This window comes from Ictidomys tridecemlineatus, chromosome 1, assembly GCF_052094955.1.
Source record: "Ictidomys tridecemlineatus isolate mIctTri1 chromosome 1, mIctTri1.hap1, whole genome shotgun sequence".
In the NCBI taxonomy this organism is placed as follows: domain Eukaryota; kingdom Metazoa; phylum Chordata; class Mammalia; order Rodentia; family Sciuridae; genus Ictidomys; species Ictidomys tridecemlineatus.
The window spans coordinates 179491748-179512049 of record NC_135477.1 but is presented as its reverse complement, the minus strand read 5'-3'; the positions used below and the strand labels follow the sequence as shown (position 1 = coordinate 179512049).

General features: G+C 46.6%; 1 protein-coding gene across 1 annotated transcript in view; it reads right to left on the bottom strand.

The window, feature by feature from the left end:
• Dock2 (dedicator of cytokinesis 2) overlaps positions 1-20302 on the bottom strand; it is a 406997-nt gene that overhangs the window by 370216 nt on the left and 16479 nt on the right. Inside the window, exons 3-8 of the mRNA XM_005334135.5 lie at positions 12344-12384; positions 11204-11259; positions 10632-10728; positions 7479-7627; positions 2423-2558; positions 60-214 (exon numbers count right to left, since the gene is read on the bottom strand). Of these exons, the coding sequence (XP_005334192.2) occupies positions 60-214; positions 2423-2558; positions 7479-7627; positions 10632-10728; positions 11204-11259; positions 12344-12384 (634 nt within the window). The remainder of the gene's footprint in view (positions 1-59; positions 215-2422; positions 2559-7478; positions 7628-10631; positions 10729-11203; positions 11260-12343; positions 12385-20302) is intronic.

Sequence of the window (20302 nt, the reverse complement as noted above, 5' to 3'; positions counted from 1 at the left end):
CTCTGCCAAACTCCAACCTCCCGCGTACACGGAGGTCAGGCAATGCTGAGCGCACCTACCTTATGACCATTTGCTTGTTGGGGTCATAGAGAGACATGAAGAGTTCAGCATCTTCCCCAATTCTGCACACAAAGTTCCTCACAAAGACATAGAGGCTGTGGGTGGGGGAAGAAGAGATCCTGGAGTACATTCCATAATCAGGCTGGTCTTTTGACTACGTGGTGGAAGGAAGAAGAAAGATGGACCATATTAACTCAGCACCACTTAAGACAACAGAAACAGTCCTGGATATTAGGAGTCAGTCAGGGTTAAACCTAAATATTTCAGCACTACATGCAGCTCTACTGTCAAATTTCTGCAATCTGAATGAAGTCACTTTGACTCTATTGACTTTAATCTTCCTATTCTGGGAAACACCATCATGGACCCCATATTCTTCATGAAGTTATTTCTTCATGAAGAAAAAAAAATGCTTAATGGACTTTATCAGAACCACAATCTTTTTGTCTTTGAAAGGTGCATTTCAAAATGAAAAGGTGAGGCACAGACTGGAAGAAGTCTGTAAAACACACCTCACAAAGAATCTGTATCTAGACTGGGCATAGTGGCACATGCCTGTAATCCCAGTTGCTCGGGAGGCTGAGACAAGAGGATTGCGAGTTCAAAGCTGGGGTCAGCAATGGCGAGGCACTAAGTAACTCAGTGAGACCCTGTCTCTAATAAAACATAAAATAGGACTGGGGATGTGGCTCAGTGGTTCAGTGCCCCTGAGTTCAATCCCTGGTACCCCCTGCCCCTGCGAAAAAAAAGAAACTATAACATACAAATAATTTGACAATTTTGATTAATGAGACAAACAACCCAATTTAAATGGGTAAAATATTTGAACAGTCACTTCACAAAAGAAGATACAAATGGCAAAGGCCAGTAAGCACACTAAGAGATGCTCAACCTCAGGGGCCAGCAGGGAAATGAGAATTAAAATCATCATGAAAAGCCTGTAAAGCTATCACTACACAATAGCTAGGATAACTGCAGTGAAAAACTGACAACACTGCATGTTGGAAAGACTGTAGAGCAACTGGAACACTGATATGCTGCTGGGGGTGGGGGTGCAAAATGATACAGTTGTTTTGGGAAACTTTTTGAAAAGTTGCACATACACTTATCACATGGTCCAGGAATCCCACTGTGAAGTATTACCCAAAAGGAATGAAACATGTTCATGCAAAGATTTGTTTGCAAATGTTCTTAGCAGCATTAGTTACAACAACCCCAAAGTAGAAACTATCCATTGGTCAATTAAAAAAAAAATATATATATATATATACACACACACACACAAAATTATACACACACATCACACACACACACACACACACACAACTGGTCAGTAGTATATCGATTGACAATGAAAAGGGCCAACACATTAATATGCACAATAACCCGAGCCTCCAAAACATGATCCTGAGCTGAGGGAAGTCTAACACAGGACGCCAACATTAAAACTCCCCGAACTCATGAGAATGAGGAGGAAGTACAAGAAACATTGGGGGCCATGGAAATGTTCTATATGTTGTTCTATGTGTTCTATATGTGCTGAAGATGTGTCAGCAGCATATATTACTAAGATTCATTAAAGTACAGCTTAAAATGAGTAAATTTTACTATGTACAAATTATATCTTAAAAAATGAAAGTAAACTTGCTTTCAAATAATACATACATTTAAAATGTAAATTATATTTTTACCCCTCCTTGAAATGTCTTCTTGGCTTGTCATTATACTAGGTCCAAGCCTAGTGATTCCTAATGTCAGGAACTCAGTTCCTTCAAGGACCAGATCCTGCCACCCACCTCTCCAAATCACTGCCCCATCCACTGGGCTTTCTATTCCTCAAATATGCAAAACTCAGTTCTGCCTCAGGACCTTTGCACTTGCTGCTCCCTCTGCCTAGCCCACAGGCCTTCCCAGGCAGTGCCTGCATATCCCTTAGGCTCCTGTTCAGAGTTTACTCTCAACAGGCCTTTCCTGACCAGCCCTTCTAAAGTAGCTCCTGATTCACTCTGAGTCACAAAACCCTGGTTGATTGCCTTTTAGAAATGCATCCCCATCTGGAATTGATTTTTCTTTTATTTATTTACTTTTTTTTACTACCTTTTTGGTCTTTTTTCTAGAATTCAAAAACTCCAAGAGATTAGGAATCTTGCCTGACATTTAACTACCTTTGGGATGCATGCTGAATGAATTACAGATCTGAGTACAAAAACACAATCAAGTGTGTGTGATTACTGATCATTTCAGGTCATAGGACAGATGGCCCCTTGAATAATACACAGTCTGGTTAATTAGCCTATTATTTTAAGTTTATGGTGTGTTAAATGCCTGCCTCACTGGCCAAAGCCTCTTTAGCAAAGCTCACCATTTCCTCCTTGATGCGCTCTGTGATTTTATCAGTTGCTTCTTCATGCGCGTGGAACAGGCTGATGACACTGGTGTTATCAGGGTCCAAGATGTTCCCATCCTCATCTCTGACAATCAGATCGAGCTCAAGGATTCTGAAAAGCAAAATCTGGAGATGAACTGAGATCGCGGAGGCCTGCGGGATGCTGGTGAGGAGTGTTTAGCAGGAAGCTCAAGCAGTTGAGGACCTCATGGTCACAGAGGCACGCTGCACACAGATGGCCTGGGACACAGCTTGGGGGGCAGATCTGTGCTGCACCCGCTCTCAGGGCAGGGCATACCATAAAGTGCTCCAATGTGGTGTTTCCTGTGATGTCACAGCAGGAAGAACACCCAGCGTGCAACAGGGGTGTGTGTCGCAGCACAGTTTACATCAGCAAAGTGTTAAAGTGTGTGTGTGTGTGTGTGTGTGTGTGTGTGTGTGTGTGTGTGTCTCAAAAGAGAAATGGCTGAACTGTGATGGAAGACCTAGGGCTTAAACAGATTATGTAATTTTGTTGTGTTTCATGACATAAATGTATCAGAGGGAAAAAAAGATACGGAAAGATGGCAGTGTATTTTATGTGGAAAGGTAGCAGAATACAACAGTCACTAATATGGCATTATGTAAAATTGTGGATGTGTAACCGATGTGATTCTGCAATCTGTATTTGGGGTAAAAATGGGAGTTCATAACCCACTTGAATCTAATGTATGAAATATGATATGTCAAGAGCTTTGTAATGTTTTGAACAACCAATTAAAAAAAAGGACAGAAAAAAAATAAAACAAAAAAATTAAACAATAAAACAAAACAAAACAAAAAACAGGCCGGATGTGTCACATGGGTATGTGTATAAAAGTAATAAGGAACAGGGAATGATCTGGACAAAAAAGGAGCACATGACCAATAAGGGTCACCTGTGAGAGAGAGCGGGGTCAGGGCTGGGAAGGCAGGAGGGGACAAAGGAGGCACGTGCTTATCTTCACGTGCTTACTGTTTACACACACACACACACACACACACACACACATTCTCAAATAGTATTCAATAAAAATTTGAAAATAGCCATGGGAGAAAGCAATCTCAGATATATTGATTGTCACCCACGTCTGCTCTTCAGCCACTGGACTCGCAGGCTACGAGCTTGTTAGATATTGATCTGTTTCAGCAGCATGTCTCATTCTGATTGGCATCAGCAATGCTGACAGCAAACACTCACAAAGCAGTGAGGGTAAGTTCGTATATGTTAAATGTATATTACATGTGACAAGGCTTTTAATCCTCCTGGCAATGCTGTAACATCCAGACTGGGGACGGGGCAGGGCGGGGGAGGGCTGATTAGTTTGCTCAAGGTCACAGAGCTAGTAAAGACCAGCATGAGGTTTGCACTCCTAACTTCTGAAGATCCTTCTTGGACAGGAGGAGCCCAGGAGCAGTTATGGGTTGGGTTGGGAGGGTAGGTGGGTTACAGCGGCCTTAACTTGAAGCTGCTCTTGCACTTGGCATTGAGCGGCAAAACCCTAGCTGCCCACATGTACAGGTAGGGGAGGTGGCTGACAGAGGTGCTGGGAATGTAACAGTGGTCCCGCTCGGGCACCTCCAACTGGTACCAGACTTCAGAAGGGCAGCAAGGACAAATGAAGGAGACCAGGTCTTCATCTCTTATTTGAGAATCAAATTGAGAAGCACATCTCTCATCTCATCAAAATGCAAGTGGAAGGGAGCAAAGGAGCGCCCATTTGTCCACCCTCATTAGGAAATTAATTCCCAATGAGATGTGACTCAGAATGCTGCAGGGCCACGCTCCCACCCAGGATGCTCAGGGGGGACAAACGCATGCCACTCATGCTGAGCAGAGGTGCCTGTGACCTCGGAAAAGATGGAGCAGAGCCGATACATAATTTAATGCCCAGATCTCTCTAGCTCTTTCCTCTTCAAAATTTATCAAAGTGGATTTGGTTCTAAAATGCATGAATAAAACATCCTCCCAGGATCCGGCTATCTTGGGATTTGGAGAAGTCATTTGAGGATTCCTCACTCCTTGGATACCAAAGAGTCTGTCCATTACCAGCCTCGCCTGGAATTTTGGAAGCTTTAACAGTCGAGGCAAGATTGACGGCGGCATCGCTGGGGCCGAGGTCAGGAGAGGCTGTTCTTCAACAGCCTCCACCGCCCTGAGCTCAGCAGCTGTTGGTGTGGGGAGGGAGCAGTTTGACATGTTCTCTTCAGGAAGTCGCCCTGTGGCTCTTCTCCGTTCAAGAAAGTGATCAAATGAATCCAAGATGAGGGTGAGAAAGAAGCTCCCACTTTCAGCATTTTGAAAAGTAAAAAAGGTAATGAAAACAGAGTGGCTCTTGCTGTGGCTCCTTCTTGCACGCAGAGCAGGTCCAAAGTTCAACACTTGGCCCTGGGTCCTCAAGTGTCCAGGCCCTGTCTACTTGCCTCTGTCTCCCCCACTTTCTCTCTCTCTCTCTCTCTGCACCATTTCTCCAGTCAGATTCCGGGCAGTGTCGCCCTCACCCTGCCTCCTCGGGCCTTTCGTCCCACTGCCTCTTGGGCCAAAGCTCCCAATCATTCTGTGAGCTTCTTTCTCTTTCTCTGAGAAACAGGGACAATACTAATGACAGCCTCGTAAAATCATGGTGCTAAGGAACTGAGCTAATAGATGGAAAGTACTCAAAAGCTAGCACCTGGTGTGCGGAGAACACCCAGTAAGTTATCACCAGCTCTCCCTGCTTGCTCTCCTAATAGCTGTTCTCCTTAAAAATAGAGGCCATATTTTGTATACCTCTGTCCCCTTGGGCCCTACCAGGTGTGCAACAAAAGAGCTGAAGGAGAGAACAGGCTGACCCTAACCTCTCCTCCAAGACTCAGCTCAGGGTTGAGCTGAACCTGCTCCAGGGCTCCTCCGACTGCTGCCGCAGCTCTGCCCAGACTCTGGGCCTCTGGGCTTTCACATCCCATAGTGAAGCTCTGAGGCCCCAAGATGCCAGGCCAATGGTAATGTGCCCAGTTCTGTCTGACTTGCAGCTGAAGTGAACAGAGAAGAGAAGCAGAAGCAAGGGGCCCCTTGGTGGGGCCCCCAACCTCAGCAGCAGAGCATCTCTCACTTCCCCAGAAGATGCTGGCTGGAACTGAAAGCTCAGGGCTGGGCAGGGAGGTGGCGAGGAGGAAGGCCTGGGTTAAGGCAGCCTCTCCTTCCCCTCCTCCTCACTACCCATTTGGGTACCGCTCCGTGCACACCCTCTGTTGCAGACCCTGACCCAGGCACAGGCCATGGGGTGAGCTAGACTGTCAGGGTCTCAGAAGAGCCCCCTGGGGCAGCAAAGAGGCAGAGTTTGAGGGAAGTGACTGCTGCCCAGGTGCCAAGGGTTAGGCGCACCTGGCACAGCTGCACCTGAGGGCAGGAAATTGGGGAGGGCTTCCTAAAAGCAGTAACCAAGTCCTTCCTCCCTGGCCCTGCTTGTCGGGAGTCCTGATGGAGGAAATAGCATCTGAAGGTCACAGATGTGACCCTGACTCCTAGCTGCAACTGTGCTCCTCTAAAGATGCCATCACATCGCCGGCAGCAGCTGCTGCATGGCAAACCCTTCCTGTCACTTGGGGATGACGTGCCTTATAAGCAGATCTGAACACACTTGCCAGAAGCCAACAAGGGACCATGGAGGGACTGTGTCCTGGTGTGGGAAGTGCTCAAAGTTGGACTCATTGACTTTCTTCTTTGGCTCCTCTCCCTAGGGCACACAGCGAGGGCAAGAAATCCTGGCTGCTGGGGCAATCTCCTGGCATTCCCATTGGGTGGGTTTCCTGATCTCCCCTCAGCCCAGTGTTCAGGGATTCTGACCTACCCTGCAGCCTCCTGGCCCACCCTGCAGCCTCCGGACGTGCCAGGCACTCTCCTTCTTAGCCAACCACCCATTAGGGGCCATCTCCTCCAGGTAGCCTCCCTTGACTTCCCTCTCCAAGTCATATTAAGAGCTCCCTTGCTTCCAAAGCCATCAAACTTGGCACAGTTCATGTCAACTCACAGCTTACTCCTAAGTGGCTAGTGATCTCTTAGTGGGTAGGGACTTTAGTTTCTGCAGCCCCAACATCTCACAGGAGATCAGCCCGACCATAAGTGCTCCCCACGTGCTTGCTGTTTGAATGACTGAACACATGAGCAGGAGCTTGGAGGGCAATCGGAAAACACAAGGCAGGGAGCCCTAGTTCTCAAACGCCACCCATGTCGCAGAGTGGCCAGGCCTAGAGACTCTGGACAGACTGCCCATGTCTGCATTCTGGTTCTGCCATTTACTAGCTGTGGAACTCTTCACAAGTCACTTAACTGAGAGCCTCCATTTCCTCATCCCAAACCCTGGGATAATCAAACCACATGCCCCCTTGAGCCATTGGAAGAATTAAATGAGACAACACATGGAAAACACTTAATACAAAACCCTTTGCAAAATAAACTCAGATCAAGTATGACAATAATGTCACAGCTATTATTAGCAGTGGTCACCCTGCCTCAAAGAATTACTTTGTTTTCTCTATTTTGCTTTCTCCGTAACTTCATTCAAAGGCCAACCAATGCCTGCTTGCCTTCCCCTTGCTGGAAAATACTTTTGTCACTGTGCCTGTGAGTTAGTTGGTGGCATGTGGCTTGGATAATTTAGGATGGGAGAAGAGGCTTCAAGTCTCACACTAGGATTTAAAGGAGCGTTTGGTAAATGCAGGGATAAAATGACAACGAAGCTGAAAGCGACCAGCGGTGACTTTGCTCCCGATCCCTTGGAACTAGGTTAAATGAGTGTCCTAAATCTCTCCGCCTGCTAATAAGCCCTGCGTAAGCAAGCCGGCTCTGCCTGCATGTCCCTGGGTCCCGGGGGGTGATAACAAAGGCACACAGGCAGGGCCCTTGGTAACTGCCATCTCCCAAATAGAAAGTGGCAAACACGCGTCTAAAAATGAAACCAAGCTTCTCAGGAGGGAGAGAAAAGAAGGAGGGTGGCCGGGAGGAAAGAGGCTTTACAGGGGCCCAAGAGGTTACTTGTTGCCATAGTCGATCTTGGACGTGACTTTCTGCTTCAGCTCCTTCAGCTCATCCTTGGGCAGTGTCCCCGAGAGGAGCTGGGACCTCCACTCCATCAGGTCGTACATCATGGACTGCACTTGCAGGAAGCGCTCCTTTTTGCTGGTCTAGGACAGGAAACAAGGAAACCATCCTTAATGATCCATGCTGAGGGCACTTGGTGAGCAGTGCCAAGGTCGGGCAGCTATTCGGGGCCCAGCTCTGACCTGCTCCAGCCCCAGCCAGCAACTGAGGATAGGATGGTGAGCTCAGCTGTGCTCATATTTGCTCTCCGGACCTATGGGGTTCTCAACAGCAGAAGTCACAACCCCAATCACTTCCTAGTTAAAGAAAGGGCGACTTCTGACTCATTGACAAAGGTGGCTTGTTCAACAGAAATGCCAGGGGAGTCTGCTAGAGGGAGGTCCCAGAGCTCAGGTCCTTAAGGCGGTGAGATGGCAGTACTCCCTGAAGCAGAGTGAGTGTGTGTATGGGTGTGGACCTGCAGGATGCATGACGCCTTTGGGTGGTGCAAAATACAGCCCCAGATGACGCTGGCCCACCTGGTGACTCTCCTCCACTCTCCCCGCCATCCTTCTGTTTACAGGGGCAGGGAAGAGGATGTAGTTCCATGGCAAGATGTCTCATACCCCTTGCAGTTCGTTACTCTCTTTTTTTAACAGAGAGAGAAGGCCTGGTGCTCAGAGCTTCCTTGGGCACTGCAGTAAGGACCTAGCAGCCCTGTCTCGCTTTCCCTGAATGTATTTGAATGATGTTTTTCCAATCATGCCAGACCCTTTGGGCTTTCTACTAGAGAAAGAGCACGTGGCATAATAAAATCCACACACATTTGATCTTTGTCCCTGGTGCCTGGTGCTGTGCTCCAAATACCCTCTAAGGAGGCAGAGTGACAGGAACACCTCTTTATTGTCAAAGGCTACCTGAGTTTATTCTAATGGAACAACTTTGGGTGGCCCCCTCGATAGCTGCAGGATACATAATGGATTCGAGAGTCGTGTACTTTCAGCCCTACTCTCCTTCTTCCCGGTCACCCTCACTTGGACGGCGTGGCTGGGGCTAGATTTCAATCACCAGTGGCCAGTGACTTGATGAATTCTGACCACGGAGTGCGACTTTGATCCATACCCCACCAGTTCCAGGAGCTTCCAGGTGGTGGGATGATGACACACCCAGAGAGAACAAGGAAGCTATGTGACCCATGTTCCTTGCCCTACATTTCCCTTCCATTTGGCTCTTCCTGAATTCTCTCTCTTATAGTGAAACGGCCATCGTGGGCAGAGCCATTTCCTGAGATCTAGGAGATGTTCTAAGGATTGTGGGGCCTAGGTGGGGCAGGGAGGGCACCCAGGCAGGGACAAGTATCAGGAGTCCCTGAATTGTAGCCAAGTGTGACAGAAATGTGGCAGCCTTGGGGCTGGCATCTGAAGTAAAGGAAACTCATGGGCCTTTAAACCCATGGAGTTTCTGCCAATTCTAGGTGGGAAGCACCCACTGAATATGGCATGGCAGGGCCCCAGCTGGGGTTGGGATGGTGCAGCACACTCCTGAGTTCTTTATGTAAATTATCTAATTATCTAAATAAGTCACCTAAACTATCTACCAAAAAAGGGATCCAATCTGGGTGTGAAGTAAATATGATACAGGTGGCGTGCAGGGATGGCACAAACCATGGAGGTGATACTGAAACAATAGAGGTTAAAGGATTTGCTCCCTGGAGTGAAAGGCATGATGGACCAGGTGGTCAAATATTTCTTAGTGGAAAGCGCCAAGCCTCCATGGTACAGGTGTATGGATGTTTTGAAAGAGGAAATGGAGACGAACAGGAAATCATTTTATCTGCAAGCAGACCCTTCATCCCCTGCTATGGATAGAATATGATCAGTGTCCCTCAAAGGTTTCAAGTATTAAAATTTAATCCTCATTGTAAGATGCTGAGAGGTGGAAACTTCACCTGACTGTGGGGTTGAGAGGTGGAGCCTTTGGGAAGTGATGAGGATAAGAGAAGGCCATTAAGATGGAGTCCCCATGATTGAATCCCTGTGGCTTTAAAAGAAGAGAGAGAAAACCCAGACAGAAACCTCTACATGCCCATGCCCTATTTCTTGCCATGTAGATACTCTGTGCCCAGATGGGACTCTGGAAGCAAGAAGGTGACCACCAAGGGCATGCACTAAGAGCCACATTAGACCTACTTTCTTTATAAAGTATCTTCCCTCAGGTATTTCATGATGGTAATGAAAAAATGGACTATGCTCACTAAATTTTCCTGACAACATTTAGGAAGCTTATAGTATTAGTGGGCCAATCATAGCATTCTGAAATGTCCCTGCGGGTATCAGCATGTAAGACCATTACAGGTGGCCTACAAATGGCCACACACGCCAGCAAGGTGTGCCCAGTGCTGCAAGGAACATGCAGCAGCCTCCATTGACTGTTTTTATTCAGCTTAAGAGCCTGCATAGCTAATTGCTCTCATTTAGGAGCTGTGGAGCATCAAAGAAAGATTTTAAATTAGATTTGCTTCAAAACAGGGAAAACACAAGCATGATGTGCTCTTTGTTTTTTCAGGGTCGAAGCTTCTTCATAGATCTTGGGACAATAGCCATCAGTTAATTAATATATGAGAGCACTGGTTCCCAAGGCACTGTTAGGAGAATACCAAATCTGATGCCCTGGGTTGATAAACATGTGGATCGCTAAGCCCCTTCAGAAGAAGCTTTATCTTTTTATAGATATCAAGATGATTTATATGCAAACCTGAATTCAACAACTTTTGCACTAGTTTAAAATGCGAGGGACTGGATGTGTATCTCCTTGGTAGAGCCCTGGCCAACACACCCAAGACCCTGGGTTCCATCCCCAGCACCACAAAACAAAAACCATAAGGATCACACCAGGACCCACTTATTAAGAATCTGTCACTAGCTTAGCTGTGTAGCTTTGAGAAAGCTGCTTAACCCTTCTGGGCCGTGATGTCCTCATACATGGTAGTGTGTGTTCTGCTACATCACAAAGCCACCTTGGCCGACCCACTCAAAGCTAAATGCTAAACCTAAAATAAAATGAAAGTCACAAGAAGCTCCTGTCCCGGGCAGCAGAGTTGAGTCTTACCACATAGAGCTGTCTCCAGATGCTCCCCCATTCCCAAAGTGTCGTTGTCACTTCTTGTGCCAGAGGAATTTCTGCAGGAATGATGTTCTCAGTATTTCTATTTAGGGTGAGAAAGAGAGTGGCATGAAATTGGGATCCAGGTTTTAATAAGATGTGGGTAGATGTACATTAAGCTACAGCTGCTGAGAGCCTTCTTGACATCACAGGCAACAGCCATGCCAATTACATTATGCAAATACAAGAAGGGACTTCCTTCCATTGTCCCCCTTCAGCAGGGTGGGCTCCTCGTGCTCAATATGCAAGATTAGTCCATTTCAATAAGATTCTAAAGCAACTGCCAAGGAAAAGTTGGCTCCTCCAGACTGACTAATCCCCCCTAGAGTCAGATCTGAACCCAAGCAGTTTAGATTAGCTCTCCCACGAAGCCAGGGAAAGAGGCACAGACAGACAGAGGCACCCGAAAGAGTCGAGCTGTGCATCCTGCACACATCTGCCAAGTCAGTCGCAAAGACAACAGGACAGCGGCAGCCACGAGCCAGAGAGGGTCAAGCATGGCCAAGAGCAGCAGGTACCTTCTTTTCTCGACAGTCACTTCCTTGATGTGGATGAAAGACTTGGGAAAGATGCCCTGTTGGAGACAAAATCAAAGGAAATGAAAGGACATATCCCCCCGAGACTCACCAAGGTCTTCATGGCTTTTGTCAAAAGCCAGCGACTGACTTTTAAAACCATGAAACCTTAAAGGAATCTTCTCAGCGTCCGAGTAGGGGTGGATTCTAGATCCATATGTTTAGGTCTAGTTGTTTTAGATTCCACAAAACCCAAAGGATGCTCCAACCCCATCCTGGATGCTCACACTCCCAGGGGAGAAGATGGCAGTCTTGGCAGAAAAGCTATCAGAGCCACTGCCTTCAGTGAGATGAGACCCTCTGCTTCTTCCCGACCTGCCCAATTTCAGGAGCGCTGTGACCTTCGAAGTCAGGAACAGCTGGCCCTGAGCTAACAGTCCTGTGGGCTGGCTGGATCTGAGACCTCTTCCCTGGTTTTGCTTTGTTGTTCTTTGGGAGAGTAGAGTAGGATGGGGCCTCCCAGCTCAGCATGTCGGGAAGAAGAAAGGAGCCTCTATTGTGCTCTTGCTGCATAAGCTCAGCGAACAAGAGAAACTTATCAATTGCTCAGAAAGTCCTCAGTAAAACCAAGCAGAATGCACACTGGGTCACCTGGTCACTGTTGCTAGACTCCAGGAGAGAAAACGTAATGGGCAAGGCAGGTACCTGCTCTGGAGGAGATGAGAGGATGGAGTCAGGTGAGGCAGGAGTGAGAGAAGCCTCAAAGGGAGACCCAGCCTGCCCTTTCTACATCATGCAGAGGAGGACAAAGGAATGTCCCAAACTCTAAAGAATGGCTGTAGAAAACAGATGTCAAATAGAAATGGCACCATCCCACAGGGACTAATGGGGAGGGAGGATGCAATTCAAATGCAAGTAGCATCAGAGAAGGCTGCAGGGAGGGGTGGCACCAGAGACCAGGAGAGGCGGCCAGCAGAGCCTGGGCCAAAGTATAGGGGCGAGAGGGAGGTCAGAGAGCATGGGGCAGCATGGAGGAGGGACAGGCTCAGCTTGCTGAGGAGCCAGGCTGGGCGAGAGCTGCCCAGGTGGGGTGGTGGCTGAAGACATGCAGTACTGTCCCAAAGGGAAAGAAAGTGACCTTACCTGTAACATTTTATGCTTTATGAGGTATCCCCTATACCAGTCTGCAAAGAGAAAACAAAAGAAACAGTTCTCTCATTTACTCTTACAGGTTTGTTGCCGGCATTTTTGTTTTGCTTTGCTTTGCTTTGGTTCTCTCTGTTTATCACTGCAAACTGCCTGAGGCCTTTGTTACAAAGTCTGGAAGCCCTTGTCTTTGAAATCAGTCTGATTGGTTGCCAACAACTCAAAGTGACATCTAACCCACTTGAATCAAATGCACGAAATATGATATGTCAAGAGCTTTGTAATGCTTTGAACAACCAATAAAAAAAAAAGATACAGCAGGGAAGGACACAGGAATTTATTTTATTTTTTTTTTATTAGTTGCTCAAGACAATACAATGATCTTGACATATCATACATTTGATTCAAATGGGGTATGAACTCTCATTTAAGATGTAAATCCCTTCCTGTTGCCAAACTAGGAGCCTCAGTGATGCTGGTCAGCGTCCTCATTCCTCTGGCCACCATGGTCAGGGGCTAGGGGCAGCAGCGCTCGTCAGAGAGAACAGGAGCTGCCCGCTCACCAGCCTCTGCTCCTCCCTCACCTGTTACCTGCTGGCCTGGGGGCCAGGTGCGTGATTTCAACTCCTGCTGCAGGGGCACAGGAAGTCTCAAGGATTTTGGCAAACATCCCAAAATAATATCAACAGTTCTAACATCAGCAAATGGTGTCTAAAATTTGAATTTGTTCAACTCAGTCATTAAAAAACAGCTAAGTTCAGGGACAGGTAAAGAGACAAGAATTTTAAAGGATTCTTCCCTTCATGGGAATATCAAGGATTCAATCAGCAGGAATCCTCATGCACGAAGTCCTCTCACAAAAGAGGCAGCACTGATGGCCACGGCGAGTCTGCAGGGCTCGCAAGTGATTGGGGCACAGCCGGGCAGTGGTGTTTGGCATCTTAGTAAGTCAAAAGCACCAGGTGAGTGACACATCAGCAAACCGTCACTGCTGGACTCACAGATGGTCACCAGAAAGTGTTCTCAACAGACACATGTGGAAGCCCCCAAACACCTACAATTCAAGGTCACCCCTCCCAGTCACGAGCCAGCTCGAAGGCAGGGACCTAAAGGAAGTGCTAAAGCAAAAGGGGCTCATTGTGGCTTCTCCTTTGAGTGACAGAAAGTGGGAGGGAAGAGGGAAAAAGAAAAGGACTGGGAGAGGGACATCAGGAAGTTAGGGAGGGAGGGGAAGAGCATAAGGTTTGGAATAAACTGACATCCCAGACACTTCATATGGAAGCCTTCTAATTCTTCATAACAACCATATACTTTGATTCCATTTTACAAGTAAGTGGCCTACCTGAGGCCCAGAGAATTTAAATGACTTGCACAGGATCACACAGCTAATGACTGAGAGTGTCAGGATTTGAACATAAGCCGCCATGACATCATAGTTTTTGTTTCAGTGGGAAGGGAGTTTGGTGGGTACAATGTTCCCATCATCTTTAACATCCAAAGACTCCACTTTCCAACTACTTTCCAACTGCGTACTTTCAATGAGGGAAGCTCTTCATGAAGCACCACATTTTATTTTCAGTTGACTCTATTTGTCAATTACTATTGAAAGCAATTAATTAGCAACTGCAGTTATCCTAAGTGCTTGCTGTGTGCTAGGAATTCTGGTAAAGGTTTTCGTTTTGTTTTTTTCAAGTTATAAATTCATCCTCACCACAATTCTATAAAAGTTGTATGATCATTTCAATTTTGCAAATGAAGATAGAAAGGCACAGAGATTAAGCAACTTGCCGAGGGTCACATGGCTTGAAATTTAAACACAAGGCTCTGACTGCAGAAGTAACATTCTCCTGCATTCACTGCACAGCCACCTCCTTTGGTGGCAATTCCACCACCTGCCACCAGCTAGATATAGCTGCATTGCATCTTTGAAACAGCATTACTAGCCACCCTTCACTGATGGCTTGAAGCCGGCAAAGCTGTATGCTAAGTGTTGTACCTGCATTATGTCACTTAATCCACAGGACAGCTCTGTGAGCTAACTAACATCATTCCTGCTCTATAAATGATGTTGAAGTCCAAGTCAGTTGATGTAGCAGGCTAAGATCACGCAGCCAGCGCTCAAGTCCAAGTGTCTGTGAATTCAAAGCCAGCCCTTGAAACTGTTCAGGCATTTTGATGGAGGAAGAGCACAAATCTAGTTGAGGTTACCTTAGTTGCACGTATCTGAACTGAATTGATGACCAAGTCCACCAAAGCCACCAGAAATCAGGACTATATCAGGGAACTGGCAGTCCATACCCAATGCTGGTGCCCACGTCTTGTCTCTGTGAAAGGGGCTCCGTACAAGGTCCCTAGACTTCCTGGGTCCAAGGACTTTGCCTGCTGTGACCCAGGGAACTCAGTTACATGTGCACACCATGAGGAGTTCCAGGTTCTCAACAGCTTCGGCCCACTCCTGGCCAAGGGAATCTGCTGGCTCTTCCCCCAGCATCCATACTCTGGTTCCCAGACTCATGTTCAACCAGCACCAACTGTGTGCCTGCGATTACATAATGCTGGCACTATCCTAGTGCTTCCAGAAACAGATCCCCACTGATCTTGAAAGGGAAGCACTGACCACCAATTCCACATGCTGCACTGGGATTAAGCAAGACAGGGAGGGAGGCAACCCAGGCCTGAGGCATCTGCTGCAGGAGGACAGTTTTTCTGACTTTTCCTGACATCCCTACTCCTGCTGGGTCACTGGCCTCTGACCTCGGCATCAGTCCCTGACCTGGTCACCATTCAGCTGCTTCTCACTGTGCTCCAAGACCTGACGGGGCAGATTACCGTGACACACAGGAAAAAATAAAAGAAGAGAGGACACCCTGCTCAAGTGTAAGTGTCAGACAGCATTGATCAGATCCTGTGACTTGCCAGAACTCAACACTCTTTCCAGTTCAATAATCATGAGAGAGATTTTTACTAACCCTGTCCATGAGACTGCCACTTCTGTTTTTTATCATTAGGACTTACAAAGTGCATTGCTGTGGTCTGAATGTCTGTATCACTCCCCAATTCAGAGGAAGTCCTAACCTCCAACTTGACCGTATGAGGAGGTGGGGTTTGAGAACCTAGTTCATGAGGGTGGGAGGAACACAAGGAAAGGGAAAATTTTTACAGTGCTTTTGGACATGAATAAAGCACCAGCTATTCAAACCATCCTCCCTATCTGCATTCCAAATTCTAATACGAAAAATACCTAAACTCTCAAGTAATCTAGCAGTCAAGGGAGGGAGAAGATTCAAAATATCTCAGAAGATCAAAGAAGAATCCGTGGCCTCAAAATCCAGTCCTCCCTCTGCCAATCCAGAGAATGTGATCTTTGGTCTGTCACTTAAGCCTTAGAGTTCTGGTCAATAAAATGAGAAAGAGAATACCTCCCCTCAAAGGAGTGTTGCAAAAACTATATTTTAAAACATGGATGTGAAAGTCTACACATCTGGTAAATATCCAAAAACCTAGACAGAGCCCAGCATGGTGGCATACACCTATTATCCCAGCAACTGGGGAGGCTGAGGAAGGAGGTTGCAAGTTTGAGGCCAGCCTCAGCAACTAGGTGAAACCCTGTCTATAAATATAAAATAAGTATAAAGGTTGGGTGGTATGTGGTTTAGTGGTAGAGCACCCCTGGGTTCCACCCCCAGTACAAAAAAGATGGAATAGGTGAGAGATCAAAGGTAATTTTAATTGCATATGAGATTTTTACTTTAACAAATGTCTAAAGCAGGAATGGCAAAATATTAATATTTATCTGAGTCATCGGTCCCTGAAAGTATCATGATTCTTCTCTATATTGAAATGTATAATATCAAGATCAGATAAAAGTTAGTTAGTTCCTATCAGTAGTTAGAAGTGTGAGCGGTGACTGACAATATTTGGCAAAGCAATAAAAAAAATTAAAAAGTAACCCGTGGAGTGGGAAAAAATATTGGCAACCATATATCTGATAAGAGGTTAATATCCAAAATGTATAAAGGACTCACCTGACTCAATAGTAGAAAAAGGAATAACCTGATTAAAAAATAAGCCAAGCATATGAACAGGCATTTCTCCAGAGAATACCTAATAACAACCAATGGTGTATGAAAAGTTGCTCAGCATCATTCATCATCACAGAAATGCCAATCAAAACCACAATGCCTGGCTATTAGGATGCTATTGTCAAAGGTCAAGGGATAATGGGTGTTGGGAGGATGTGGGGAAGGGAATCCCAGTGCACAGTTTGTGGAGATGGAGGCTGGTGCTGCCCTTATGGAAAACAGTATGGTGGTTCCTAAAGGAATCAAAACTGGAAGGACCATATGACCAAGCAGTGTCTCCTCTGGGCAGATTCATATAGGAGATAAAAATACCACCCATAAAGATGACTGCCTTCCTGAGTTCACTGAGTGCTATTTGCAATAGCTAAGTTATGAGTCAGACTGAGTGTACACCAGGGGGTGGATGGGCAAGACACCGAGGCATATGTATGTCATGGAGTATGACCCAGCCTTGAAGGAGATCTTGCCATTTGCCTCCACATAGATGAGCCTGGATGACATTATTCTAAGTAAAACCATACAGGCACCACAAAAAATCAAAAGATATATTACATGATCTCACTGATGGGAGAGAGTTTAAAGAGAGTCAGATACACAGATAGAGAATAAAACATTAGTTACTAGGGGCAGCAGGATTGAGGGGTGGAGAGGAAACCAGACAGTGGAGGTTAGAGCTTACACGGTAGCAGACAACTAGGACAAATGAGTCTAGAATCTAATGTACAACTCGAGGACAACAGGTAATAACATTGCACTGTTTTTGAATTCCTTCTAAATGATTATATTTTAGCTTCTCATGTCCCAAAATCAGCAATAACCAAAAAAAAATGGGTAATTTCTATGGTAGTCATGTTAATTTGTCTCACTGGAGTGACCTGCTATTTACATTTATCACATAGAAGCATATTGAATACCTTAAATATCCACAATAAAATTTATTTGGAAAAAAAAAACAGAGTAAGCTCTGTAATCAAAGCCTGGATCTGCATGGAGATCTGCGATATACGGTCTGCTTGACAAGCAAATGTGTTTCTCTGGGTCTCGTTCCTCTCCTCTGTAAAATGGAAATAACAAGGGTACCTGTCTTATTAGGCTTAAATTAAGGGAAAAATATAGAGTTTTCCTAGTGCCTGACATGAGATAAGGGTCCAAAACAGTAGATACCGTCCTCTCTTCTTTAAAAATTAAATTAAAAGAATAATTATAATCCAGAATATATCAGGCATATTTTCTGTTTTGTTTCCAGTACCTACAGACTTGGAATACTGCTCTTTTCTTGAAGCCATTTCAACCTATTTCTATAGCAACAAAGCAAAGAAGATGTGGTGCAAGTTTGCTGACATTTAGCCTCATCTTCATTCAAAAGGAGGAAACCTCTCCGGGTACTCCCGGAGTACCGTCACTCCAGAAGACAGAGACCTTTCCACATCAACCTGCCTCTACCACACAGCCAAAGAGAGAAACAGCTCCTACAAAGTGGTGCTTTAAAAATATCCCTTCTCAAGATGTCATCATGTCCCCCACTTGTCCCCAGAGCAAATAACTTGGGGGCGGGTCAAGATCGCCCTCCATGTAATTGCTAGTGTCTAAGTTGCTCCACAGCCCTGTACACCCACCCTGCAGACAGTGAATGAAATCTCATGGTGGTCTGCAGCCTGAGCAGCAATGCGGTCGTGTGCATGGGCCGACATGAAGGAGCTCCAAACACTTCCAGGTGAGAAGTCTCACGATGGTAGGCAGCGAGGTCTCGGTTCCAGAACAGAGTAGCAACCACCAGTCTGCATCCATCGCTTGAAAAAGTGGAAGGTCCTCAATCCACATCCTCCCTCCCCTCTCCCCTGGTTTTATTTTATTCCTTTTTGAAACCTAAAAGTTCCTTGGGAGTCACTGTCTAGAAATCTCATTTCCTTCATCCCTAAGATGGACCCCCATGGCCCTGATACGTGAAGGTATCAATAGGTAGGAAGTGACTTTTCTGGTTATTTCAAAGAGAGGAATTGGGTAGCGACTAATTGAGCATGGCACATACATCCCTCCTGAAGGACTTACACAGAGGAACCTAAGCAAGCTGTTCTACCCCAGAGAATATCTCCCACCATGGCTTGTGTGGTCTGAAGACAGGATAGGTGACAAGAGGGGTCTTTGGAGGTGGGAGGTGTTTTAGGAGGCATGGTACAGCTTCTCCACCCGAAAATCATGGTGGGGCATAGCATGCATACAACCTAGCAGCTTCACACCAAAACATCAGAAGCACCTGGCATCTCATTCCCCAGATGCATTGCTATTTGTACAGGAGCTGATGACCACCATTGGGCTTGACTGAGTAGGGAAGACAAATGAGAAGAGGGCACCTTCTCCCATGTCCTCCATGTCCTCTCCCCGCCAAATCCTCTCCAGGCCGCCTTGTTTAAACTGAGGAAACGGAGGAAGGAAGTGAGCATCTCACTGGATATGAGATTTAAGTCTTTGGATGTCATTAGTTATGGGGAAAGCTGTCAATCAAATAGGACTGAAAAATGTGATTGAGGAAAAAAAATAAGTATTTTTCTCATATTTGTACCTCCTACAAGGAGGTTCATTCCTACTGCCTAATGAACACTAACACGGGGTTCCCACATCCATAGTTGGGACATGCTTCTCCCAGGGAAAGCCTCACCTCTGTACCCAGAGCCTTTTTGGCAACACGTAATGGCAATTCTCATACAATGTAAAAGTGTTCTCTCTTTGGTTCCTGTTTTTCTTGGACAGTGTACCCTGTCAGAGATTCATTGTCTAGAGGTTAGTAACCATTCTTTAACTTGTACACAACTAGGGACATTTTGGCCCACTCTCTTTTCTGCTTATGATTTTAGATCTCATGACGTTTGTTTATGATTTTGAATCATAGCAACAGCCACTTATGCTTTAATATGGTTTTAGCCTATAAAACGTGTACTCACACTCCGGGAGGGGGCCTGAGTGTGTAGACTTGCAGCCCACCCCTTGGCCCACCAGCTGGTAGATCTGGACCTCCAGCTGGTGACTAAAAGTTTTGTCTCCTGCTTTAAGATCAACTCGGTGATTTATTGCCATCTCGCCTTAATGGGCCGAGTGTTGGCCCAGGCACCAGAAAACAGCCACTGGCTCCCAGGTGACCTGGGGAGCCACTTCCCTCTCCCCATCTCCTCACCTGCACATGGAGGTCTCCTGCCTGTCCCTCAGCACTAGTCCACAGAGCATACAAGAGACACCGAGCAGAGTGCTTGTGCCTGGTTCTATCTTCATTCTTTGCCTTTGCGTGACACCTAGGTTCACCCAGCTGAGCAAACTTAGTACATCAGCCAGCCGCGCTGGCCTCACTTGTTCCAGGCAATGACTCAGCTTCCAGGTCACCTGGACCATGTTGTAAGGTTACACACTGGCCCGTCTAGAAGGCGTGCCACATCATGGGGAAGGATGGAGTTAGTCAACCCTGAACACCCTCTGCGATCCAAGCAGTGTGTGCATTTGTGCACTGAGTGTGTGTGTGTGTGTGTGTGTGTGTGTGTGCCTCTTTACCATCTGCAGAGGGCTGGGGGCTCTGTGCCTGCATCCTCACATCCACCCACAGGTCAGGTAGTACCACCTCCAGGGCTGCAAGCAACTGAGAAGCATCTGGTTCGTGGAATGGACTGAAGACACGTGTTCCTGTAGGAACCTCCTTTCCCTTGGCCACGTGCTTCCCAAAGAGAGGCCTACCCTGCAGTACACTGCCTCCTGCCACCCCTCTCCCCTTCCGGGGCTTTATCTGATGGATCCACTGGGGGAAGGGACACTTCCACCTCCCTGAGGCTCAGGCCACTCTCACCTCCCTCCTCCTCTGTTCTGCCCAGGCACAGGGAGCACATGCTCTGCA